Source organism: Dioscorea cayenensis, chromosome 19, assembly GCF_009730915.1.
Source record: "Dioscorea cayenensis subsp. rotundata cultivar TDr96_F1 chromosome 19, TDr96_F1_v2_PseudoChromosome.rev07_lg8_w22 25.fasta, whole genome shotgun sequence".
Lineage (NCBI taxonomy): Eukaryota > Viridiplantae > Streptophyta > Magnoliopsida > Dioscoreales > Dioscoreaceae > Dioscorea > Dioscorea cayenensis.
The window spans coordinates 663760-690007 of record NC_052489.1 but is presented as its reverse complement, the minus strand read 5'-3'; the positions used below and the strand labels follow the sequence as shown (position 1 = coordinate 690007).

The 26248-nt window shown below is 34.5% G+C and overlaps 4 protein-coding genes across 5 annotated transcripts; 3 read left to right on the top strand and 1 right to left on the bottom strand.

The window, feature by feature from the left end:
- Positions 1–1982: 1982 nt before the first annotated feature.
- Positions 1983–8676, top strand: LOC120250598 (ankyrin-1). Its single transcript, XM_039259423.1, has 13 exons — positions 1983–2133; positions 2220–2282; positions 2370–2540; positions 3080–3211; positions 4018–4157; positions 4873–4959; positions 5091–5216; positions 5876–6028; positions 6247–6309; positions 6685–6786; positions 7334–7504; positions 7575–7654; positions 8313–8676. Exons 1-13 carry the CDS (start codon positions 2103–2105, stop codon positions 8401–8403), a joined length of 1410 nt encoding a protein of 469 aa, XP_039115357.1. The 5' UTR covers positions 1983–2102; the 3' UTR covers positions 8404–8676.
- Positions 8677–10215: 1539 nt separating this feature from the next.
- Positions 10216–12695, top strand: LOC120283350 (DNA-directed RNA polymerase V subunit 7). 2 transcript variants are annotated; one of them, XM_039290009.1, is made up of 2 exons: positions 10216–10335; positions 12066–12695. In XM_039290009.1, the coding sequence occupies exon 2, from the start codon at positions 12073–12075 to the stop codon at positions 12601–12603; it is 531 nt and encodes a 176-aa protein (XP_039145943.1). In that variant the 5' UTR covers positions 10216–10335; positions 12066–12072; the 3' UTR covers positions 12604–12695. The 2 variants fall into 2 exon arrangements, with proteins under 2 accessions (XP_039145943.1, XP_039145942.1); XM_039290008.1 differs by having other exon boundaries at positions 12056–12695.
- A 1049-nt stretch (positions 12696–13744) lies between these two features.
- LOC120283457 (PRA1 family protein E-like) lies at positions 13745–14913 on the top strand. Its single transcript, XM_039290154.1, has one exon. The coding sequence runs from the start codon at positions 13863–13865 to the stop codon at positions 14439–14441; it is 579 nt and encodes a 192-aa protein (XP_039146088.1). The 5' UTR covers positions 13745–13862; the 3' UTR covers positions 14442–14913.
- A 2192-nt stretch (positions 14914–17105) lies between these two features.
- LOC120250407 (E3 ubiquitin protein ligase DRIP2-like) lies at positions 17106–24165 on the bottom strand. Its single transcript, XM_039259223.1, has 7 exons — positions 23812–24165; positions 21937–22036; positions 21481–21808; positions 20882–21315; positions 20743–20793; positions 19483–19555; positions 17106–17490 (listed from the first exon to the last, which is right to left on the bottom strand). The coding sequence occupies exons 1-7, from the start codon at positions 24002–24004 to the stop codon at positions 17320–17322; spliced, it is 1350 nt and encodes a 449-aa protein (XP_039115157.1). The 5' UTR covers positions 24005–24165; the 3' UTR covers positions 17106–17319.
- Between the last annotated feature and the right edge of the window lie 2083 nt (positions 24166–26248).

Here is a 26248-nt window from a genome sequence, read left to right as displayed (position 1 = left end):
AGATATTTGCTCCATTTAATCCTATGAGGTGAAAAATAAGTTAGTCTAAAAAACACAAAATGGTAAAACACTAAGCAATCACCCAATTACCCATTTCTTAAACTAGTATATCATTGTGACACTGTTAGCAAATTCAGAATTTTTGTACACTGGGTCCATATATATATATATTGCATCCTCTACGCACGTAGGGCTGTAAACGAGCCGAGCCGAGCCGAGTATCACCAGACTCGAGCTCGGCTCGAGTATAGTATTCGAAGGCTCGAGCTTGTTCAAGCTATTTTTTTTTGTGCTCGAGCTCAGCTCGCTGAAAAGCTTAAGTAGCTCGAGCTCAGCTCGTTTAAGCTCGATTACTTTGTATACATAAGTATTTTTGTAATTTTATATAATTTATATAATTATGTATTTTTGTAATTTATATATAAATAATTTAATATTTTATATATAAAAGCTCGTTTAGGCTCGCGAGCCTCATGAGCTGAGTGTTTTTGGGCTCCAGCTCGACTCATCAACATAAACGAGCAGCTCGAGCTCGGCTCGGCTCGTGAAAAATCGAATCGAATTCGAGCATTAACCGAGCCGATCTCGAGTAGCTCACGAGTAGCTTGGCTCATGTACACCCCTATGTAACGCACGTCCATAGATTTGTAATCTATTTATGAACGTTGCTCTGGGCCGTTAAATTTCAATCCAATGGTTCTGCATTGTTTAGTGAATAGTAATACTGTGCTTATGAATTGAAGTGAAACTCTGAGCCGTTGGATCTCAATCAGTGAAAAGTGGGATGTACAGTATTTTAATCTGAACCATCCAATCAATTTCAGCATAGCAACTAGAACAATCTCAGCCGTCCACCTCTACTAAACCTACAACAATCATTTGAAAACTAAATTAATCAACCCAACGAATTCATAATTAGCTCTCACTCTAGCATGGTAAAAATTACTGTGCTTGTCCATGGAACGTCCACGGAGTTACTTTTCTCATATATATATATATATATATATACACATATATTATAGTATAAATTTATATCATAAATACATATTAATAACTTTTTTGATTATACAATACGGAAATAATAAAAAATATTTTTTATAACTATTTTTTGATGAATTTTTAAAATAAAATATACTTATATTGTTGTTAAAACTGACAAATGAGTCTTTTCAATGTTACTCCATAACGTGTTTAGTCTAATAAAAAACTTAAAGGTTTATGAGGTCCACATTATTAAAAATATATGTTTAACATGTATATATATATATTTACTATAAATTTTTTGAAAAAAAAGTGGGGGTCGAAAGACCTCACAGTCTATTTATGAAGATCTACTAATGAGTTCATATATTACTTTTCTTCACAAAAAAAACTTGTTGTATTGCAAATGATAGTTAACTATATTTGTTTAGTACAATATTGCTTCACATCTCGTGGTGTTTACATTTATTGCCTATTGAAGTTCTATTAAAAAAACTCATATGAGAATTTATATAGAAAATGATTTCTCATGGTACAGTGCGTATCAAGAATTGTTCGCTCATAAAATTTTTACTTATCAAATAGAGATCTTAACTAGTAAAAAAAATAAACTTAGCTACCAGCCTACCGCCATTATAATGGTTGAGTGATTTAAACATTTGACTTTCATATTATTAAAAAAATTTAATTTAGAAAATTGAGCAAGCTTGAGCATTACATTTTAACGAAAACATATTTACAATTTTATTGAGTTAGAATTGTTAAATTTTACATAATTAAAAAAAATTTACCATGAGATGTTAAAAAATAATGAATTTGAATAAACAATTATCCTTAATTAAAAATATTTAATCATAATTTAAGATATTTATTTTGAGCATTATTTTTTGTACAATTTTAGTCAATATAGAAATCCCAAAAAAATAATAATAAATTATGGATAATATTTTGGAGATCATCTATAAAAGAGTATGAAATTACTGTTTACTCCCTCTGGAAGAAACCCTACCTCGAAAAACCCTTCTAATAAGCCCCGTCTCCAGCGAGGGAGAACCAAAGATCGAAGCTTTCCTCGCTCTCAGAGTGCTTGAAGCCTTGCAAGCTTCTCCTTGGATCCAGCCATGGAAGCCGACGCATCCACAGCTCTTGCAGGTGATCCACTGATCCCAGGAAATCTCCTTTCTTTGATCGCCTTCTTCTTGTTTCACTCTTATGTGTTCCTTTGTCTCCGGTTTCAGTTCGGCAGAAGGTCCAGGAGTTTTTGGAAGCCGCCCAAGCTGGGAACCTTGGCCTCTTCAAGAGTATGGATCTTGATCTTGGCTTCTAGTTGTATTGTAATTTTTTTTTTTTTTGGGATGTTTTTGATGCATAGGACTGGGATTTTGTAGAACTTGCAATGCAGCTTGACGAAGGGAAAGGGGTGCAGAGAACAGTGGCTGATGTCAAGGATGCGAACAAAAGGACTGCGCTCCATTTTGCTGCAAGGGAGGGCAGGATCGAGGTATGCAAGTACTTGCTCGAAGAATTGAAGCTTGATGTTGATGTGAAGGATGAGGATGGTATGCTCCTTATGGTTTTGATCCTTTTTTCCAATCTTGGTAATAGGGAGTTATTTTATTTTAGCTGGTTCGAGTGACTGATGATGTGGTGAATTCTATGGCTAGATGACCTTTGAGCTTTTTTTTGTTCATTTTGACATCATCAAGATAGGTAGCTTTATCCATGAAAATTCTGGAGCAATGAACTGTTTTCATTTAGAGACTTAGACAGAAGTCTCGTGAATTTATGTGGATAAGAGAAACACAAGTTTGTTGCTTGAATTGAATGAGCAAAGATTGATAATTTAGTTGTTGAACAATGACCTCTGCTTTGCTAGACCAATTTTGTTGTCATATTTCACTACATCTGGTGATTCATTACCGTAGTTGTACTTACATCTTGTTGATACTTATTATCTATGCTAAACATCTATTTACATTGATTATTCATAATATTTTACCTTACACAGCTCACTCATGTTAAATGTGTTGTGATCCTAGTGTTTCACGTGTATGGTATATATGCAGCCATTTTGTTGACGCCAATTGTTGCTTGGCAGGTGAGACTCCTTTACTTCATGCTTCTCGTCAAGGACATTTTGATGTTGCAAAATATCTCCTTGAGCAAGGGGCAGATCCTTCAATTTCCAGTGACTTAGGAGCAACTCCTTTACACCATGCCGCTGGAATAGGTTTGCTTGCCTATCCATGATCAAACTTAAAGTTGGATTTGTCTAAAAAGAGCTTTCAGAAATATTTATTTTCATTTTAATGCTGTATCAAGCAGTAAATGTTCATGTCCTGAGTTGGTGATGTATTCATGAGATTATGCCATATGTTTGTTTTGAGAAGGAAACGTAAGATTTATAGTTGCAAATGGTTATACAAGTCATTTTGCCCTCGTCTTTCTAGATGTGGTTTACTGCCAAGAATAAGCTATGCCATATCAAACTTTTGATTTATTCTAAAAATATTTTAAAAAAAGGAACTTGCAAAGCATGGGTCTTGCGTTTATGGTGTGATATATCAGGCCTTGAGTTGATCGATTGATGTTTGCCTCAATCTTGTTGATTTGATTGTTGAAGTTAGAAAAGCTTATAGAGGACCAAAACAACATCAGTTGTGAAGGTTGGAAGGGGTTTGATATGTCATTGGGCATGGTTAAAGCTGAGAGAAATATAAATGAGGCATTATTTATTTCTTTCTTTTGCTTTCCTGAAGGATTTTTCTCTAAATAAGAACTTCATTGTCTAATTATCTGTCTGAACTTTGAGATGTGTGTCAATATATATATATATATATATATAATCCTGTTGTAAGCTAATCACAGAAATTAGCTGATAAAATTATTATAGAAAAATAATATAGCCACTGTTGAATGTCATCTTCTTTTTTAATATATGCTTATCTCTCTTAAATGCTTATTTTTCTTGCCTCTAACAAGTATTTTCCTTATTTATGCTATTCAATTGAATCTGAAATGGAGCCATATATGCAGGGAACATTGAGTTGCTGAACTTTTTACTCTCGAAAGGGATTGTCGTGGATTCACAAAGTGATTCTGGTACCCCATTAGTTTGGGCGGCTGGCCATGGCCAACAAGAAGCTGTGAAGATTTTGTTAGAAAACTCTGCCAATGTTAGTGTTTATTTGCTTGGTATTTTGATTTTGGACTTATTTTTGTTCTAAGTTGCATATGCATGTTTTGTACAATTCTGTAATTAGTAAATGTGTTTTAAGCTCAAAATATTAGTTGATCCTTCATCTTCTTCCCTTAATAATATAGATAATAGTATATATCTTAGCACAATTGTTATCACACAAAATTGTTGGACATTCAATTGGAAGGCATGGAAAATAGACTAGAGACAATTTTTAAGATAAAACGGCAAGACGATTTAAGATGATGCACAAAACTTTTGCAAAATTTGATGTGATACAATCCTATAAATTGCACCTGATTCTCTATTATTATTCTTGTCATCATCGCTTAGCAAGGATGTTGCAATAAGGTTGCTGAAAGCAAGTAATGGATAAGGGGTTAAGGCCATATATTGTTTGGATATGGAAAGATGGGGGTTGTCCCTTTATTTTTATTTCCAAAACTTCTTAACTTTACTTGATTAGTTTCTATCTCTCCTTTTATGTCTTAGGTGATCTATTATTGCAAATGCCTATCAAACATCTTCAATAGTTTGTTATGGATTTTGGGCATGAAAATTACATATCTTTAGATGGCTTGTAATTTCTTCTATTCATGGCTAAGCTTCCATTTAATTTCTGGATTTTCACTAGCCTGTTAATCTCAGGGATTTTATCTTACAACTCACATCTCCTATCTACTTTCTTGTAGCCGAACATTGAAACTGATGATGGTATTACTCCCTTATTATCATCAGTTGCAGCTGGATCATTGCCATGTTTGGAACTATTAATTCAGGTACTTGGAGTTTTGCTGCACAGGCAAACTATTTTGTTGGAAAATGGTGAAGACTCATTTGTATATGAACGTAAAGTATTTTTTATTATTTCTGAAATGTTGACTGCAGTTTTTATTTTCTTTTTGCATAGGCTGGAGCAAACCCAAATATTGTGGCAGGTGGAGCAACTCCAATGCATGTGGCGGCTGATATTGGAAGCAAAGAAATTGTGAATTGTTTACTTAACGCTGGAGGAGACCCCAATATTGCTGATGAGGTTTGTTGCCACAGACTTCTAAGTATTATAAAATGTTTGATTTAATATGCGTTTGTGGCAGTTCTTACTACAAGGGAGGTGTTATATATGTCTTGCATTCAAGCATGTGAGGTGCCTTTTAAGTAAAACCATCAGGCCCAATCTATTGTGGTAAAATAAACAATTATTTGTATGGATTTGGCTGCTTTTTATAAATTTTATTAGAGCAGTTATCCACAGGTCATCATATTTACGAAAAGTAGCCACACTTTTTAACAAGATATTCATTTTTAAGCATGGACTGATTGGTGAAGGATCCCTCCTGATTTACTGTATTGAACTATAAGTATGCAAAGTTCTGTCTTGTGTCCAAAACTTATACCTTGAGATATGTCCAAGAACGATTTTATACAACGAATGTCTGGGCTATTTTTTAAAATTTATTTTCACATAATTTTATTGCAGTCTATCTCAATCCCCCAAATGAGATTTAAGAAGTATCTGCTGACATTAACATGGTTTCTTGATCCTTTAGTCATTGGCAAAGTGCAAGATGGTGTTGGTCCTTGGAATATATCATTTGTCAATTTTATTAATCTTTTTATGTATACATGTGATGTTTTATAATACCCAAATACCAAAAGGTACCACTAAAATGATCAAAATGTGTTTGGGTGCAGGATGGTGTCAAACCAGTAGAAGCTGCTGCAATGAGAGGTGATAGGGAAGTGGTTGAAATTCTTCTTCCTGTAACATCTCCTATTCCAAATATTTCAAAATGGAGTGTTGATGGAATCATTGAACACATGCAATCAGTTAGGACCAATGAACAGGTAAATTGCTCCTTTTTTAGTATATTGTGATCTTGTAGACCTTTGATGCTTCATATGCAACTTAACTTGCATCTTAGAGTTTGTTCTTGCTTTGGTATGGACTTGCATCTCTTGGCATGAGCATGCTTGTACATGTGGTGTGTAGATTGTGTGTATATGCCAATCCTAATCAGCTATTGGTTGCTGATACATTGCTAATAAACTGAAACTTCTTGTAGGTTAACATGAAGGAACCAAGCTCTGAACATACTGATGCGCAGAATATGAAGAAGACTATTGAGGTGCCACTTCTGTCTTCTACTCTGGTTTATTATTAGTTCTGATCACGTGCACTCATACATTGATAGTTTGTTGAATATAGCAGCGATTTCTTTATGGTTTTTTTTTAATGAAATTTTCTTATGCGTGCTTATTGATACCTCTTTCTATGCATAACTATAATTTTCAATTTACTCCATTTGAAGTGTAATATGCATAATTATATATATATATATATATATGCATTAATGTTGCTGGACGTGTTCCAGTAAGATACTTTTTTGATGATATAATAATCTTTACTTGGACTGCCTCATTTTCAAACTTTTAAAGAACATACTTATTTGCTAGCTAAAATTATGTATAGAGCCTGCAAATGTACTGAATCATTTCTGCAGGTAACACCAGAAGCAAAGAAGAATTCATTGGAAGCTAAATCCAGAGGGGAAGAGGCCTTTAGAAGAAAAGATTATCTTTCTGCAATTTATGCATATACTCAGGTATCTCAGTTATAGTTATATTGCTTTCAGTGTTATCATATCCCATTTAAGTTCCTCTTGGGAGTTTCTGTTGTTACTCCTCTGCTGTGTAAAAGTCAGCCAATTCAAGACTTAAGCTTAAGTGTATGAGGACATTTTCAATTCTGATGCTGGTCATTACTCTGATAAGTGAAGAATTGTCGAGTAAGAACATGATATAAGACTTGGCAATTTAGCATCGTTTCTTGAACTCCAAATCCTCCTCTCTTGATAAGTATATTAATGTCAACTTGCTAGAAGAAATTCTTTCTTAATCTTTTTTAATTTTTGAAAATGCTAAGTTGCCAAGTTTTTCTTTGGCACATTAAGATCATTCAAGCCTTAAGATCATTCAAGCCAGTTCTCTCAGTGATGTTTGTGGCTTGTACTTAATAATTAATGCTAAATAAATACTGAGTTGGACACCAAGGGCACAATTGAAAGTGATGAATGATCTGCTTTAGAGTTGATTGACCGGTGGCGGCCATATAAATAAAATTTTGACGCATTTCCATTGTTTCCCTTCTAGGCTATAGATCTGGATCCTACCGAGGCTACTTTGCTATCAAATAGAAGTCTTTGTTGGTTGCGTTTGGGACAAGCTGATCAGGCCTTAACTGATGCCAAGGCTTGCAGAGCTCTAAAGCCAGATTGGCCTAAAGCTTGCTACAGGGAAGGAGCTGCGTTACGTCAATTAGAAGTAAGCTTTATCATGCATTCTTATCTGTTAATTAAACTTTCGTATATATATAATTCCTTTCGTATTGCAGAGATTTGATGAAGCTGCAAATGCCTTTTATGAGGGTGTGAGACTAGACCCTGAAAATAAAGAGCTGGTGAATGCTTTCAGGTAAATACTTCCAGTGATATTTATTCATTTATCTATGGATGTGTACGCTCATTTTTCGGTCTGAAAAAAGAAAATTAAAAAACTTAGATTCTAGAGTTATTCTGCTGATGTTTTGTGAAGTAGGATATTCTATACTGAGTTCATTGTAATGAACCATTGGATAAGCACAACATAGCAATAAAGATGCATGTGGATAAGCTCTATAAATCTAGAACGTTACGCATTCTCTGAAGGTTGAAATACTAAATGTTACTCCCTTTGTTTCTTTTTATCTGTCGTGGTTAACCGAATCTCACGTACTAAAAAACTTAGTTATTTCACAAAATTTTATAAAAAATTAGTTTTTTTTTTTTCAAAATTATCCCTAATTTATATTTTCATATTTCTCTCTCGTATTTAATTCCAACAAGAAAGTTGAATGAAATATTAAGAGTAATTTGGAAAAAAAAATCATAAATGTTTTTTGATGTTAGAAAAATGATAGATAAAAAGAAACATGAATTTGTGACAGATAAAAAGGAATGGAGAGAGCAAAAAAAATTTCACTGATTCAAAGATAATAGAAAATACGAACTCAAAATTTTGCTTCATTCTTGAAATTGTGTTCACGCTCATAATCATAATGTCGTTATCTTACTCTTTATGTTCATATAAACAGGGAAGCTGTTGAAGCAGGAAGGAAATTTCATGGCACAGACCAGCAAAAGCAAAAGCGTAATATTATATGCGATGACCGGGGATCCATGTAATACATTTTTCGGCCACTTGATCTTTGGTTTTATAAGTTTATTCAGTCTTTAATGTATTCTCCCACGTTTACAAGGTTACATCTTCATTAGATCTATATTTACCAAGTTACTGCAAAGGGTTGTACTGTGGTAGGCTGCATTTGGCTTCCCTTGATTCACAGTGAACTATTTGTGCAATCTTGTTTGATCAGATCACTTGTTTAGATTTAGATGTTTGAATTGGTGTGTAATTTATATGCTTTTGTCTTAAACACTGATTCAAATTGTAAAGCATCAATACTGAGTTGAATTTTGAAATTTTTCATAATTTTACATGTGAATTATTCACCTGTTCTTTTAATTGACTGATCCCCTGGTCAGTTGTTTTTGTATTAAGTGCTAATTGTTTGTTACTATTTCTAGCTTTTTACTGTGAATTTAGTTAAATATAAACATTGTTACTGTAAAGGTGCTCACTACTTCACTGTGTGGTTTTTATTTAATCTCTTATATATATATATATATATATATATACATTGGAAATTTCAAAGTGAGTGATAAAAATATTTTTTTATTTAATAATTCAATCATCCAGTAAATAAATAACGAGATTTCTAGAATTACATATGATACATTAACAAACAGTAATTGAGCAAATTAAAATTTTACAAGGTATATATATATGAACACCAAATTACTGACCTGGCTTTTATTAATTTTAAGTATTTAACTTACTAACCAAAAACCTGTAAAAACAAAAAGAGGCTATTTTTTTAAATATTGCATTTTTTTAATTATATACCAAAAATAAGTATTTTTTTTAGATTAATTACTAGAAAAGTCATGCAAAAGCATGCAGTGTACTTTGCATGGTACTTTTTTGCACATGGTTATATTTAAATTTTCTTTTTAATTTTATAATAGTTTTTTATATGAAATTTTACATTTACAACCTTACAAATTCTTTAAATTAATTTTTTTTTCACAACTCTATTTAAATTTTACAATGGATTTTTTTATATAATATTTTACATTTTAGTCCTTATAATTTTTTTAAATTAAATTTTTTTCTCACAGCCCTATTTAAAATTTACAATGGTTTTTTAATATAATATTTTACGTTTAAGTCCTTATATATATATTTTTTTAATTTAAATTCTTTCTAACATATATCATTTGTAATAAAAAAAAGCTGATATCATACTCTAAACGGATGAAAATGATAATATATATTATAAAAAGATTACGATAATCACATATTACGAACGACTACTTGGACCAGGTGCATTGGGACAATTCCGACGACTATGACAATCAGAAATAGGGTTGTGAGAAAAATTTTTAATTTAAAAAAATTATAAGAACTAAAACGTAAAATATTATATAAAAACCATTGTAAAATTTAAATAGAGTTGTGAAAAAAAATTAATTTAAAAAATTTGTAAGGTTGTAAATGTAAAATTTCATATAAAAAACTATTATAAAATTAAAAAAGAAAATTTAAATATAACTCATGCGAAAAAGTACTCACGTAAAGACATCGTATGACTTTTTCATGCATTTTTAGAATTAATCGAAAAAGATACTTTATTTTTGGTATATAATTAAAAAAATTGTAATATTTAAAAAAAAAAAGCCACAAAAAGATTACCCAGCTTTTTTTCCCCAAATATTTCATAGTATTAATTAATTATTCAATTTGGTTGGGATATAAGAATAAGTTTTTCTTTATTGAAAGGCTGAAATAAACTAACACTTTTTTCCTGTAAATAAAGATATTAGCAAGGGCTTTTATGAAAAAATTTCGTTTCTTTTAAACCCTAACCCCTTCTCTTCCTGCTGCTCAGCGGTGCTGGTGAAGAAGAGGTCAATCGGGGATCGCCGTGAACCGCCTCGACCTTCTTCTCCGATCTCGCCGGAGACCTCCCCCTTGTTGATCCTTGTCGAATTCCGGTGAGCTCCTCAACTTTCTGGCTTCTTTTGATACCGGCGTTGATTGCTCTCTTTTGGTGGACTGATTGGAATCAAAGATTTGAGCTTGGTTTCTTTTATGATGTCTTTCTCTGTTTTCCTTAGCTTTTAGCTTCCTTCATCCAAGCATTTGGCTGAAGAGCAGGCGATAATGGTTTAAGCTTCTTCCACTGGTCAGAGGCTTGTTCTTCGGCTATTGAGCTCTCTTTTCATCGACAAGCCTTTAACATGTGTTGAAGAAGCAATGGCTTGTCGATATAAGGCTCAAGGGGTCTGTTCATAGTTGATTGATTTCTGAAATTTATGGATTTTAAACTTAGTGTTTGTTAAGGCAAAAATCTGGTAATTGTTCATGATCATTGTGAGAGAAGTGCATTTGCATGAAACATTCAGCCGTGGCTTCTGATGTGCGAATCATTGGGTTCGAGGGTTTGGTTTTTCCTATTTTATTGTTAGCAAAAGAAATCTGTTAATTGTTTGTGTGGTCTGTCTTATTTGCGGTTCAGCATATCCAATCTATCTGGATTTCAGTGTTTTAAATTATTTTGTGCTTTGATTTAGTCAATTGATTCAAGGCCTTTGTGAAATGTGTGTTCTTTATCTTTTCAGACCCAGAAGAAACTCTTCAATAAAAGCTTTTATAGGCATTCCATTTCCCTAATTGTCTTGAAACCATACCCATTAATGCACTAATTAAAACTATTTACCACTGAATATTCTAGCTATTGAAACATGAATAGTTGAAGATTATGCTCTAAAATCACATATTGACTTGGATTGGGAGGTGTTAATAGTTTGGTGTTATGGTTTTAGTTGAGTGGTGGCATTTATTTTATTTTAGGGTTGATGATTATAGTTCTTGTAAAGTGTTAAAAATGGGAGATAAGTTTAGAATTTTCCTCCCAATTAATGTTTAGCCCAAGTGAGATTATGAAGCAATGTTTATTCACTATTTTGAATCATATGTGTGAGATGCAAACAAGATGTTGTTTTGATTTTTGTTTTTGTATTTGTATTTGTTTTGGGTAAAAAAAAATTTCACATAAGGTTATATTCATTGCCATTGATTGTAATTGTATACTTTGAATCGTTTTTGTTTGAATGCTAACACATTCTGACTATGACTAGGTCAGCTGATCTTTTGCTATGCAATATTAACTAGTTTAGAAACCTTTGCAAATAGTTCATATTATACCTTTAATGTGATATGTCATTAGCCCACACATCTAATTATGATTTCATTGATCCTATTTCTTTGTCTACGGAAAATTTTCCTGTAATTATCTGTACTTTGGAGGGATTATTGTATTTTCCGGTGTCTTATAGTTTTTCTAACGTCAGCTTTGCCACAAAAGAACTAATTGAAGGAATGTTTGGTGGTACAGGGCAAATAGTAATCCTTGTAAGATTAAATGAAAATCACATAATACTATATTACTGTTGATGTCTTTGGTTCTCAGGAATGTTTTATATACTACCATATCTCTTGCCTCTGATTGTGGTTTTATTTTTTGATATCCTGGTTATTGTAGTTTTCCTTCTCGACATTAGTGGAATTCTTTTAATCTTTATTGCAAGGAAAAGCCTTCTGTCATAATCATCTTTTATATTCATGCGATGAAGAATCAGATTCCATATGTATTGTTGTGCAAATGTAACATTCTCTGAGATGGCAGTAATGGAAGTTTCTCTATGTTGTTAGCTTTTTACAGATTAAGCATGGTGTTTCTCGAAGTTGAAATGCCATGGAATGTGTTGATTGATCCTGACAAGCTTGATGCAAAAGGACTGCTGCTCCGAAAAGCAATAATCATCCGCCTTCTAGAGGATATCGCAAACAGAAAAGCATCCAAGGAGCATGGCTACTATGTTGCAGTAACTGCATTAAAGAAAATTGGTGAAGGAAAAGTCCGGGAGATGACCGGTGAAGTGCTTTTCCCGGTGACCTTCACCTGCATCACTCAGAAGCCGAGCAAGGGCGAGGTCTTAGTAGGCACAGTGGACAAGATCCTAAAACAGGGACTATTTCTGAAATCTGGTCCCATGGAAAGCATATTCCTATCGGAGAAGACGATGAAGGATTACCAGTACAGTGCAGGCGATAACCCGATGTTTTTGAATGATAAGCATTCCAAGCTTGAGAAAGACACCTTGGTTAGGTTCAAGATCTTCGGCATCAAGTGGATAGAGTCTGATAGGCACTTCCAAATACTTGCAACTTTGGCTGGTGATTATCTTGGCCCTCTTTAACTACCATGCATATGTTTGACATGCTGCCAGTTTCAATTGTAAATGAAACTTAGTTGTTGACTTTTGACATTGTGATTAACTAGTTCTCTTCAGTTGTAACTTAATTTTTATGGTTTAATGGTTTCAAGGTTTCAGATGCTAACTGCACTTAATTAACTTCATGAAATTGATGCAATTCTCTATTAGTTGAAGAGTTAAATTTTTGTTGTATGATCAGAAAAAAATTTAAATATGGATTAATTTTCTTTTCTAAATTTATTATTTGTTGAAAATTCAGATTACAATGTTTAATGGTTCATTTTTACCTATTTAATTCTAGGCTTGCAGATCCCCAATTTTTGTGAATGTATAGCTATGAAAAGTGAACAGATGTGTGATCCTATTAATGGTTTTATTAATGTATCATTAAAATGCACAAAATTAAAAGAAAATTATTATTTTTTAATTATGTGATCATAGGATTCTAGCCGTTAGTTCAAAGAGAAGGTGACAAACAGAGCAAAGCTTAACTAACCAACACTGAAACAATGCCACGTTCCCAATTAATTCAATTTCCCATCATTCTCCATCCAATCTGATTCTATTTGTATTTGTTTGTCCTTTTTCTATTTTCTCAATATATATATATATATACAAACACATACATCACCACTAATTTCATTTAGATAAATATCTTATTTAGAAGTTATTTTTTTTCTAACAAAAGTGATAAGATAAAAAAAATAAATATGTATAAAAATACATCAATTATAATGACTGTAATAAGTCTAATAATCCTTGAAAAATTTATCATGCAGAATGAATTAACATGCTATCTGTATCTAAAATAATATATTAATATTATAGTCTCACACTGTTAAAATATGTGAAAATGGATTTTGACCTGTGCCTACCCATACTCTAGTACATGAAAATGATATTTCGACTCCAAGCCCTATCTATACATTGCATGAGTGTATGAACACTTATTGCCTTCACTTCATTCTTAGTTTCAATTAAATTAACAAGTCCTAAAAAAAAAAAAAATAATAATAAAAAAAAATTATGACAAGTGCTTTTTTGTATTTTTTTCATTATAAATCCAACAACCCTTAAAATCATGCCACGTGTCCTATTTAGCCCATACATAACCTCCACCTCTTAACCCTTTGAGATCCTTCGTCTCCGCCGGCAAACGGGGTTGAAGAAAACGAAGGAGCTTCTCCGCTGGAATTAGGGTTAGGGTTTGGGACAGCGCTAGGTTTTCGTTCTCCTTCACTATGCCGTCTGGCTACGGCACGATACCCACCTCGTCGTCGCCGGGAAGCTCCGGATCTCGCGCCATTGATGTCTTCTCCCGCGCCAGGGACCGTGGCCAGGCCCTCATGTCGACCAGGCGGCCATGGCGTGAGCTCTTCGATCCTAAGGCCTTCGCAAGGCCCTATAGCTATGGCGAAGCCATGGCACGGGTCCGGCGCAACCTTGCCTACTTTCGCGTGAACTACGCCCTCGTCGTGCTCCTCATCGTCTTCGTCGGGCTTCTATGGCACCCAGTGTCCATGATCGTTTTCCTGGCTGTGTTCATCGCATGGTTCTTCCTCTTTTTCTTCCGCAACGAACCGGTGACGGTCTTCGGCCGGGAGGTCGATGATCGGATCGTGCTCGCTGTGCTCTCGGTGGTCACTATCGTTGCCTTGGTGTTGACTGATGTGGGCTTGAATGTGCTTGTTTCGTTGGTCATCGCCGCCGTGCTGATTGGGTTGCACGCTGCGTTTAGGATGACGGAGGATCTGCTTCTGGAGGACCAGGATGGCGCTGGCGCGGGTTTGCTCTCTTTCGTCGGGAGCTCCGCGGTGTGATTCATGAAAAATGAGACTTTTTTGTTGATTTTTTTTTTACTGACTTGTTTTGCTGGCAAGCCTTGTGAAGCACTTCCCTTTTTGGAGGTGGTGCTTTCTGAGATTCGCTGGAGGCCATTGGATGAGGAGGAGGAGGAGGAGGAGGAGGAGCTTGGTGGTGGTGTCATGATAATGGAATAAGGTTTTGGATTCTCAACCCTTTGCTTCTTTGTTGATGTTTTTTCCTTTTCTCTTTGGTTTCTTTGTTGTGTATTGTGTGTATAGCTTATGGTGAATTAGTTGGTGGTGTGTTGAGTATCCCGGAGAATGGGTTCTTGTTGAATTCTTATTGTTTAGCTGTTGCCATTTATTTTTTAATGGATGAAAATACATGGAATGAATTTTGTTGTTTGTAGAGGACTTGTTTTGGTGATTTGTGAGTGGTTGTACTTCAATTTTTTGTTTATAAATGTTAATTTGGCATTGCTTGGAAGAAGAGGAGCTTGGTGGTAATCTCATACTCATAGAAGTAGAAGATTTTGGAATCTCAAAACACTGTGCTTTGCTATTGATGATTTTTCTTTCTTTGGTGCCTTTGTTGGGATTCTATGAAGTGCTTGGTAGTTGTCTGTTTAGTATCCTGGATAACTACTTTTTTGTGTCTGAATTCTGATTGTTTTAGCTGACACCATTTACTTATCATTTATGTATTAGAGAATGGAATTTTTTGTTCATTGTGAGTATTTGGTGGTGATTTGTGCATGATTGGACCTTAAATTTTGGTTTAGAAATGTTAATTTGGATTAGTTTGACTGTTAGGAATGTGGGAAAATGGAGATGGAGATGGAGAAGTGGTGACATAAATGAAAATTGTTGTTTAGTGTTTGATTAAGACAATAAGATGGATGAACATTGAAAGAGAGTATTCTAGTAGAACTCACATCAAGAGCCTTATCAATTCCTGAGGTCTGAATTCTAGTTAATGATGTTATTATGGGATTTCTTGGAGTGCTTTGAATTGAGGGAAAAAGAGAAGTAGAGAAACTGTTGAAATGACAAGAAAGAAAGATTTTTGCCGCTTGCTTATCATGTGCTCCATCTTATTTTCACAACCAAACACAGAAAAACAATTTACATTGTTGTTGTATTCTTGTGTCTCCATTTTTTCTCAATCTAAACATGAGTACCTCTAAAGTGCATAAGCTTCCTTATCAGAGAAGCTTGCTGCTTAAGATTCAGTTCTGAACCCTTGTGATGGTTTTTATGCATTCAAGCAATGTTGAAGGAAATTCTCTTTTATGAAATTATTTACACAAATCTGATAGATCTTACTCTTTACTGAATATGGAATCGAAGTAATAAGACAGCACACAGGTGGTCTTAACCTCATAAGCTTGTTCTTTAGGATTAAGTTCTTTACTTTAACCTTGTGATTACTATGCCTTGCTTTTATGTGTGTATAATGTGACTTGATCTCCACTTTAATTTTTGTGGTACAAGTTCAGAAGTGGTCTGTTTGAAATGAAATTATGATTGTTTGAGATATGTTCTTCTTTTAACTTTTTCTATTTTTTAGGTCAAGTAATTACTTATATTCTTGTGAATGCATTGGATACCACTTCATTGGCTCAAGGGATCTGAGAAACATATTTCTTGTAATCTATGGCTAAAATAGAAAATTGTGGGACATGCCTGAGTGGAAATTTTAGGATGCTAGCATGTGTCCACACACAAAATTATTGATATGGTTCACCACTTGCGCATGTTGCAGGCAATGCTCAGATGCCAACCTGGTTTTGGTGTAAAGCCAAGTATTTTAATCTGATAAGACTTGAAGAATCATTAGATTTATAAGATCACCCAAAAGTCCTTGTCACATTTATCTAGAATTCACTTATGTTGAATGATCCATTGTTGTTGATTTTGTTTCCACCAAACTCAGATGCATATCTGTTGTTTATTGATAGCTGTCAATTATGTTTAGAGAAAGTGGAAAGTTTGTTTTTGAAGTGATTCTTATTAAAGCCATGAGCATGATAATAGGTTACTTTGTTTATTGAGACTGCCAGTGTGGTTCATGGGTGTGAGACCCATGAAACTAATTAGGTTATTCATGGTTGTACACACAAGGGTGGGATCCACATCCCAGAAGATCGGTCCAATACCGGTCCAATGGTGACGGTTAGCTCTATCTTTATATGCACATGGATACTTTCTCAATTAGCCGATGAGGGACTAAGGATCTGTTACAGTATGCATGACAAAATAAAAATTTTTGTGGTGATCCTGACAAATATATATACATGAGAATGTGAAAGAACTTGGAATGTTTCAGATAACTATAATAAAAAAATCCTAAGTGTAAAATGCTGTTGTGCTTGATGATCAATATTAGATCCGGATTACTCTGTGCATCTCAATAAGAATACTGAAAAAAAAGAATTACCCACATTTCTCCAACCCCAACACCCTCTCCACCCCAAAAACAAAAATAAAAAATAAAAAAATCCATCCCTTCCATTCCCCAAAGCAAGAGAGAGGTTTATCAGAATTTAAATAAAAGAATTTGAGTTCACTGATGGATCAAAAGATTTATCTATATAATACATTTACAAAGACCAGCACTAAACCTCTCGGTTTCTGTTTTATACTTTCATCTTTAAGGAACAAATTCACTGTAAACCAAAAACCCCATGTTTTTTTCTGCAGATGAAAAATTGGAACATGGGTATGATACACTAATAAACTTACCAAAAACAACATCAAAACCAGAGCAATGGATCTGGCTAAATTATGAGCAGACATCCTTGTGATCTCATTTTAAGAAGAGGCCCTTGTATCAGTTCCTTTCTCTGCATTTCTGGTAAAATGAAGAGATTGAAACATGGAACTTACCAGTTCAAGAGGCAATCACTTTTCGACCATATGATAAAACCATGACGAATTCTTTAGCTGGGTTGCCCAAAGTTGCCTGGACTCTACTCGATGATCCCGCCCGCATCCAAAGATCAACTAAGTTGTGCAAAGCCATTGTAGGAGCAACTGACTGACCCCTGCATGTAATTTCCACCTACCATGGCCAGTTCCACAAAAGATTTGTCAGAGGGAAACAATTTCATGCCAATATTGAACTTATTGGTCTCTATGTTCATCAGTACACATATTCTTCAATACTCTAGTTTGTCGGTTCAGGAAACATCAACATAAACCAATTTTAACAAAAGCAAGTGGTGCATAATTCTGAGACATTGTTTTTTTAAAATGAGTGAGGTTGATTCAGAAACTTGAATACAAAATGCAAGCCAAGCAATGGGCAAGACAGAAGTTATACGCATAAATACTTGATGCAAAGTTGCAATAATAAACAAGCATTATCCATCAATGTACAAGAATTTACTAATACAATGCTATGGAAAATAAGATGAACCTAGTGATGATAAACCTACAGACTAAAGTTAGAAAGCATGAGGATGAAAAGCTACAAAACCTCTAGTTGGCTTAACATAAAATAGAACACTGAGCATGGGATTTAAACTAGCTAATTAAAGCTCTGTCAAGGTATTCTTTCACATATCATCTCTGGAATAACAATCTAACTTGACTTTAGAATGGTTATATTTTGAATTTCTATACTTCCAATATTTTTAGAGAATTGGGTGGACTTACGGTTGGTGCTTAGAAGTTCCAGAAACAATAAAATGATGTAAGCGTCACAGGTATTTTGAAGTTAAAAGCAATTTCAACTCAAACACTTGACTTTCTAAACACAAGGTAGTTTGTCGTATTTTGCACTATCTACATGTTCCATGTCAAAACTACCTAAAATCTATAGAACATACTAAAATAACCTTAAAATCATCAAAAAAAAATCAATGTGTGTATATAGAACAACTACAGAAACAAAATGTCGGATCCAATAGAATAAAGTCCTACATAAGATCGGTTGTTTTAAAACCTCACGTCAACACGTTTGTTTTTTTGCCAACCAAATGTTGTTCATCAATTTAGATGAGAATATAAAATTTTAAAATATTTTATCCTTTCATTAAGATTTTACAAAATATTGTTTTACAAGTATCGTATCTATTGGATAGAAAACCTTATCTAAATACTGAAACTCATTTCAGTAAAGTTTTATAGTTTAAACTTATCTAGAACTCAACCTTTTCTTCATAATTTAGTCTTATTCTTGTGGATATCATAAAAATGATGTTCAGTTATCTTGTCTGAGTCCTAAATCTGCAGATATTTGATCTCTAAAATCTCTAAATAGAAGTTGAATGCACTAGAGAAAATGTTGGCTAATGCAACACAAACAATAGTGCGAATGGGATGCCCTGAAAACTTCCATATCCTCTCCCCTGTGTATCCTCTCATCTAAAGGATGCCCAAGCAGGAAGGCTTTATATAGAAAAAGTAACGCCAAACACACCATTTGCCATTTAGATGAAACCCACTTTTTTGGAATTCAAGTAGATTGCACAAACAAACTAATCCTATCAATAAGGCAAGAATTATGGATTATGCTTCATGTGAGATTCTTTTTATTTTAATTATCCATGGTACCGAGAACAGAAGTCCACACCCCAAAAGACCGGCCTGATGGGGTGCGTTCAACCCCTTATATGCCCAAAGATCACCCATCACACGAACGATGTGGGTGGCACTAAACTTGGTTATGGGCACGTGGCAATATGCAGTTACTAAAAGACAGGCCATGGACGGCAAGTTTGAAAAACTAGACCTTGTGGACAAATAGGGGCAGTCATGACAAAATACTTACAATTTCATTGCGCAAAAATTTCGAATTAATTTTGAGATTCAAATTCACAACAACAGACACAGAAGATAAGAGATCTTGGTTATTGGTACGTTCAACTCAAATATATATACATATATGTACATATACATTAATTCAACCAAAAGAAAAACAAGTATATATGATGCATGTTCCTTGGTACAGTTAAAATGCTTAGCACAGGTTTCTTGGGGAAGATAGTAGCCAAAGTAGATATTCCAATTACTAGGGTTAATTAAACTTGTATCAAGATTGAGAACTCACCTCAGCTTCACTTTGAAGGTCGAGTTTCTTTGCCAGGTACTTATGTAAGATAGAAGCTAGCAAGTTGCCATCTCTAACCAAAAAAAAAAAAAATATAAGACACATGCTATAGAAAGTTCTTCTAAACAAAAATGGATCTTTACATCATTGGTCAGAAATATGAAACATGAAAAAAAATGTAGTATTGGCATGACTAGAAGTATTTTTAAAGCAATGGATGATACCAAGAAATGTATTACTCAGTGAAAAGGAGGTCAGGATTCAGGAAACTAAAAGGGCATCTAACAATGCATACATCTTCAATATTACATGACAGCCTTCACAGGAGAAGGTATTGAGATATGGCTATATATTCTAGATTGCAGTAAAAATACCCAGAAGATAATAATAGTTGAATTATTTGATGAGAAAATAATATGAGTGATGATGAAGACAAAGCTTGGTCATGAACAAGAGAAGGCAATAATGAGCATGGGAATACAATACGTCAAGGTATATAAATATGCTGGGTCAACATCTATTAAAGCTGCAAGGGTAGTGCTTGCAGTGGAACACAGTATTAAAAAGCCTGCAGGTAGTGCCTATGGTGATCATTGAGAAACAAACAGCAAACAAATACGCCAGATTTTCCTAGTCTGAATGGGAAAAAAGGGAGATCAAGCACCAGTTACATGCCATAAACCAGAAACTAGCTAGAAGACACATTATCATACTCCGTATCTCTTTCTGGGGCAGCCACATCAGACTTCAAGATAACTATCAAAAACTTCTCAGACACTTTGTTAAAACCGAATGTTCATGCTTACATGAAACAATATGTCATCATCAATTATAAGATTTGGACATATGAAATATGCATCAATTTTTTTTGAACTTGCTAAGTGCCTTAACTACCAAAGAAAAGTTAATAAAAGATACTACTAGAAGCCAAAACAAGCCACAGCAAGAGAAGACTGAAGAAACCTTGGATGGATGAGAACAAAGAATTGCAAGTTTTTAATTTACACAAAATCAAGTGTGGTAGAAACAGCTGGGAACTTGAAGTGCCGATGTGGACTGAAAAGAATTCATATTTCCAGTATTTGTTTTATAACTTTCTTGTGTGCCCACACTAAATTAAGAAATGATGACAAATTGCAGCTAACTGTACCATGAAAGAAAGAGTACCAAACAAGAAAAAACTGAATAATTTACAAGGACAGAGAGGCTTGGTCACAACAAAGAGCATTCCTTTAGCAGATACTAGGGCAATGTACTCACTTTATCCGCAAATAATTTGCAGAAATCTGAGGGAATGGTGGATTTCCTTCCCTGGAAAAAAAATAAGAATAAAATGAGAACAATGTATAAACTCCAATTCCCTACTATTTCAAACAGCATAGAAGGTAAAAATTCTCACTGGTTTGCAGAGGCAAGCAATGAAAACCAGACTGGGCTTATTCTCCTTTCACGTTTACCCGCAGCATCAATCAGTGCTTGGACTGAGGTTGCATTATCCTTTCTTTTCCGACCAGCTCCACTTGATCTTTTAGCTTTGGGCGGAATTTGAGGAAGGGAGACATTTCCATTCTTGTCATCTTGAGCTTTAGATTTATTTGCATGCTCCCTGGCTTTTATTTTAGGCAAATGCGCATCAATATCAAGGCCATTAGTTTGCTCTACTTTAACAACAGGGTTTTGTGGGCTGCTGGACCTAAGAGGTTTTGTTCTATTTGCAGCTTCAACAAGACAATTAAGTGGTTTCCAGTACTCAGCCTTATTCAAAAAGGGATCTCCACCATTTCCCAAATCTCTATGGGATGTGAGGTTAGATGGTTCTGCAATTGAAGTACCCTGCACAAAGCAAAAAATTTAAATAAAACTAATCAAAGCAAGGCAATTTTATTTAATTTTATCTAACAAGAAAAGCCAAAAACCGCTACGATGTGTATAAAATACACTTGCATCTTGGATCTTGCCCTGATAGTAAAATGCCAGTGTTGATTACAATCTGCTTACCTGCTTTTTGTTTTGAATGATCTTGCTTAGAGTCTCCGGTGAGCTCAAGTCCTCCATAAGATCATCATCATTCTCCTTTTTACCGCATTCATTAATCGGAGGACTTGGTGCACTTAAGTTTGCAGCCCTTCTAACAACAGCTTTAGTTCTTTTTCCTGTCAAAGTCGACTGGGCTGCTATTCTTGGTGTGTTAACTACCAATGATGATATAGATCGTTCCTTTCTTCTGACTGGTGAAGGCACTGAAGGTGTAACTTCAGGTGCAGTGACCTTTTTCCCTTTAGGTGGGAAAATCTTTGCCCTTATGTCCTGTAGGCTATGGTCAGGCCTGCATAAAGTTTACTTCATCAGGAACATTACAACAAATGTCAATAACAAGCCATTAAAGAATAGTTACTTATCATAAATCTATGGAATACACCAAAAGATTATAATGAAAGAAAACAAGAGGTTTACCTAAGCTTGTCCTCTGGAGCACACCCTAAATCAGTTTTGCAAACTGGGCAGTAGTCTATCTCCTCATCATTGAATTTCTCCAAAATACACTTCTTGCAAACTGTTTTGAAGCAAAAAAGAGTCATAGGTTGCCTTTTAGTAATCAAAAGATTCGCTACTCAGATAAAGTACATTGGCACTATGGCATAGCATCATTTGATCCAATTAGAAACAACAACATGGAACTTCAAAGGAAAAAAGAGCTGTTTTCATCAAAACAACCTGCATGACACATGCAATGCAGAGCTATAAAACTTCCTGCATATCAAAGTACCACTGAATTGGAACTTAGAAGCTAAATACGGCTCTCATAGCACAGGTAATTAATACACACTGCCTTAATTACATGAAAGACAGATACTTTAGTTTGACCATCAAAATGAAACTTCTACCACAGCCAGTTGAATAAAAAAAAATATGTCTCCCTGGATAGGGGAACTGCAAACAGAGATCTAAAAGAAGGAATCCTTGGACCAAGCAAATAATCACCTTAAACCCAATGATATGTCCAAGTCCCAAATTTTGCCAGTATCCCCAAACAGTATCAGAAAAGTGCTCAATGACTAATGCTGTTCACTTAACCGTGTAAGTTCCACGCATGATAAATCTTCCGATTAAAATGATTAATATGATCCAATTCATTAGCTAACACAGCATGGCGTACATTCAGTAAAACAAATTCATTGACGGCAACACCAACAAACACAAATGAGGAAATTAAGCTGCAAATGCAACCTACATTTCCACAGATTGAATGCACTGCCAGCTTGTGATACCAATAAGAGCAATTAGCAACATGAGGTTTAAACAAGGATCAGAACCACAACATCAGTTGCATGTCGTGGAACCTAATTGATGATACATTTAACTTCAAGCAGCTAATGATATAGAGTTTTCTCACTCCAATCAGCATATTCAAAATGGCAATAGCTTTTGACCACATACAACTACTAAACCCATCTGACAAACTACCTAACGTGAAAACCCCGTTGCAGCTTCCTCCTGATTCACTGTACATAGCATCGTGTTATAACCAAAATAAGGACACCTTAGTAAAGCAAACCACCACTGCATATGATCACATAAAAGCATGCAACCACTGAAAAGCATCCCCATTACCATCTCAAAGAACTCTAAATCAAATCAAAGGGATGGAATTCAATAAACTATATCAACAAATAGAACAGAGCACGTCCTCATGAAACCCCCGACTATCATGCAACACAAAAGCAAAAAAAGAAAGAAAAGTTTCAACAGTCAAAGAAGCTTCAAATCCGATAAAACAGAGAAACACAAGAAATCCGCATCACAAAACAAACTCAAGCTGGTTGCCCACATCAAAGACCCCATAGCTTACGAGAAATTCCCAAAGCATCAAATTCCCACGTTCTAATACTTTCTCAGACGTCGAAACCGGATCGGAAGGAGCTACACAACACAATATCATTATAAACTCAGCTTGCTCCCCGAATCCCCATAAGGACAGCCAAACACAGAGAATGCAAAGCAACCATACAAGAAATACACATCATCCAAGCAAAGATCACGAGAAAATCCGCGAAACACCGCGAAAACCATCCCCACGTTCCAAACGCACAACAAAACCGCATGCAATCCCAAACCAAACCAAGATCGAAATTTCTCACCATAAAACAGGGAAAAGCAGAGCAACCATCAATCCAACAATCAAATCAAGCAACCAAACCAAAGATCACGAGAAACCGCAAAAGCTATCAAATTCCAACGTGTACCACCCATCCACACGACCACCACCGACTAAAAAACCCCCCAAAACACCAGAAATCTCGATCGGCCAACTAAGACTCGAGGACTCACAAGTATGAAGACACTCAGAGATGGTGGTAGCCTCGGATAGAAGCTTGTGACAAACCGGGCACGTCATACACCCCGCCACCACTTCTCTCTTCACCTTCACCACCTGCGGCGGTGTTTCCCTCGCCGCGGCCGCCGCCGCTGCAGCCGCAGCTGCCTCCCTTGTTACTGGTCCTCCTCGCCGCCCCCGCTGCATGCCGTACCGGCTCTCCCTAGCTCCGGGCGCTGTGATCACCTGGAATTCGTCTATGGAGCTGGATAGCGAGAGATCGGAGAGTTTGGGGATGGAATTGGAGTCGAAGGTCGGCGAGGGAAGCGAGGAACGCGAGGGATTCGGACGAGAACGAGAAGAAGAAAGGGGAGATATAAATATAATTTCGATTTTTTTTAATCTATTTATGTGATTATATATAGTTTGTATTGCATATTCAACCCTATAAAATGTAAAATTATTTTTTTTTTGAGAAATTACTTATGAGGGTGTAAACGAAAATCGTATACAGAGAGGGTTTTTTGCATGGTTAACCCTGTAAAATTTTATAATTTCAAAGCTTTTTCTGTTGGGTTTCAGAGAAGGGAGGGGCCTTTGAGAGTTTTAGTTTTATGAGGGTGTAAATGAAAGCACGGAGACCGAGGAGAGAGAGGTAGTACGCTGATTTCGGTTAAGAGGATGGAGGGCTGAGATTAGATCTCAAGGTAGTGGATGCTGATCACGAGGTGAATTGAACGGTTATCATTAGGATGCCTCGTGTTTGGCGTGCTCATGGGGAATAACGTGTACTAATGGAATCAAGATTGTGCCTCGGGATAAGGACTCTTGTAACGTACGTTATTCGGTGGGCGGGATGGTGTGCAACGCGTGATTGGCCGTTGGATTTGCTTGGAGATTAGGTCGGATGAGGATCGGACGGCTGCATGGAGGTCTTTAGAATGGAAACGTTTGTGAAATATTCGGGTTAGGTGGGAAACGCGTTTCCAATGTGAACAAGTTTCTTTCTTTTATCTCTTTTCATGATGTGAGAGTGAAAGAGAATTTTTTTATTTAACTTTTTAATTTTAATTTTAATTTTTATTTTGCATGTAAACCTTCAAAATATGCAGAATTGTCCGTCTTACTTCCAAAATTTACTATTAAGTGAAAATTTTAATAAAATCAGAAAATAAATAAATAAATAATTTTTTTTAAAATTTATACCCACGAAACTACAAATAAAGTGTGATTTTTAAAATTTGTGTTTGTGAAAGCATGTACTAATTTGGTGGTAATTAATAAGTATGAACATGAATAATTACACATTTATAAAAAAAATTAATTAGGCTTGAATGGTCTTAATTACATACTTCAATTATATAGTATAATTGCTCTAATTATAAGTAATAATTAATGCACACTTATTTTTCCTTTAGCTCATGTCAGGAGAAACAATTTGCAAATAATTGTATAAATTTGGTAATTAATATTTTAAATTAATAGTGGTGAGTGATATTTGTTTATTTCGTTGTTGCTTAATTTTATCCCTTTTTTATACTGTTAGTTGTACTTCTTAATACGCCTTAAATATTCTTTGCATCATATTTTTTTTTAAAAAATTTACATGAGAGTTTAAACACATTGTATATTTTAATAGTTGTAGTACTATTATCCATTTCACATTTTTATTATTGACTTGAAAATATTGAATATGTTGATAATTGATAAAATAATATATAATTTGTCAATGACATTGTAGGTGATTGACACCAGAATCTTTTCTTATAAAATATTTGTGTCTTTACCTATCAGTAATATTTAAATTTCAACTAATACAGGATATTAGATCATATGTGTATTGATGTATTAATTTTATGTAAAAATAAATAAATATATTTTTAAAATTTAAACTTAAAAAATAGAGTAATAAGATGTCCATATTTGTGTGCTTGTTTAAAAGTCTTATTTTTTTCCTAACTCATTTGTGAAATGGATTAAAAAAAATTTAGAAATAAATATGGTCAATACCTTATAAAAAAAATGCAATTAAACAAATAAAGCAATACTATAAATGGTGATAAAATAATCATCTTATCAATCAATTATCATCTTTCTCTTTCCCATGGCTCATTATCTCAACAAGAGTCCATTTCTCAATGTTATGTTTATTTGACTTGGAATTATAGAACTCGAAACTTTAGAAAAGTCTTATTACTTAGAAAATAGATAATATATTTTTTAGAAACATCCCAAAAAATGAATCTAGGGATGGCCCTATAGTAATCATTAGATTACCCATCTAACAACTTGTTTTATTACTAATCCCAAAGATAGGATTAGTGATGTTAACCCCATCTTCGGAGTTATATTTATAATAAAATAACAATCATTAAATAATAATTTAACAGTTATTGTAGGATGTCTCTAGATTACTATTCCTGTCCAAAATAACAATTATTAAATAATAAT

Excerpts from the sequence above, each read along its gene's own strand:
- LOC120250598 (XM_039259423.1), top strand. The coding sequence starts at position 2,103 with ATGGAAGCCGACGCATCCACAGCTCTTGCAG. Across the intron at positions 2,541-3,079 it reads TGATGTGAAGGATGAGGATG|GTGAGACTCCTTTACTTCAT; the intron begins GTATGCTCCTTA and ends GTTGCTTGGCAG. Across the intron at positions 6,029-6,246 it reads CAGTTAGGACCAATGAACAG|GTTAACATGAAGGAACCAAG; the intron begins GTAAATTGCTCC and ends AACTTCTTGTAG.
- LOC120283350 (XM_039290009.1), top strand. The coding sequence starts at position 12,073 with ATGGTGTTTCTCGAAGTTGAAATGCCATGGAATGTGTTGATTGATCCT.
- LOC120283457 (XM_039290154.1), top strand. The coding sequence starts at position 13,863 with ATGCCGTCTGGCTACGGCACGATACCCACCTCGTCGTCGCCGGGAAGC.
- LOC120250407 (XM_039259223.1), bottom strand. The coding sequence starts at position 24,004 with ATGCAGCGGGGGCGGCGAGGAGGACCAGTAACAAGGGAGGCAGCTGCG. Across the intron at positions 22,037-23,811 it reads CTCTGAGTGTCTTCATACTT|TTTGCAAGAAGTGTATTTTG; the intron begins GTGAGTCCTCGA and ends GCTTCAAAACAG. Across the intron at positions 20,794-20,881 it reads TTGCTTGCCTCTGCAAACCA|GGAAGGAAATCCACCATTCC; the intron begins GTGAGAATTTTT and ends TTTTTTTTCCAG.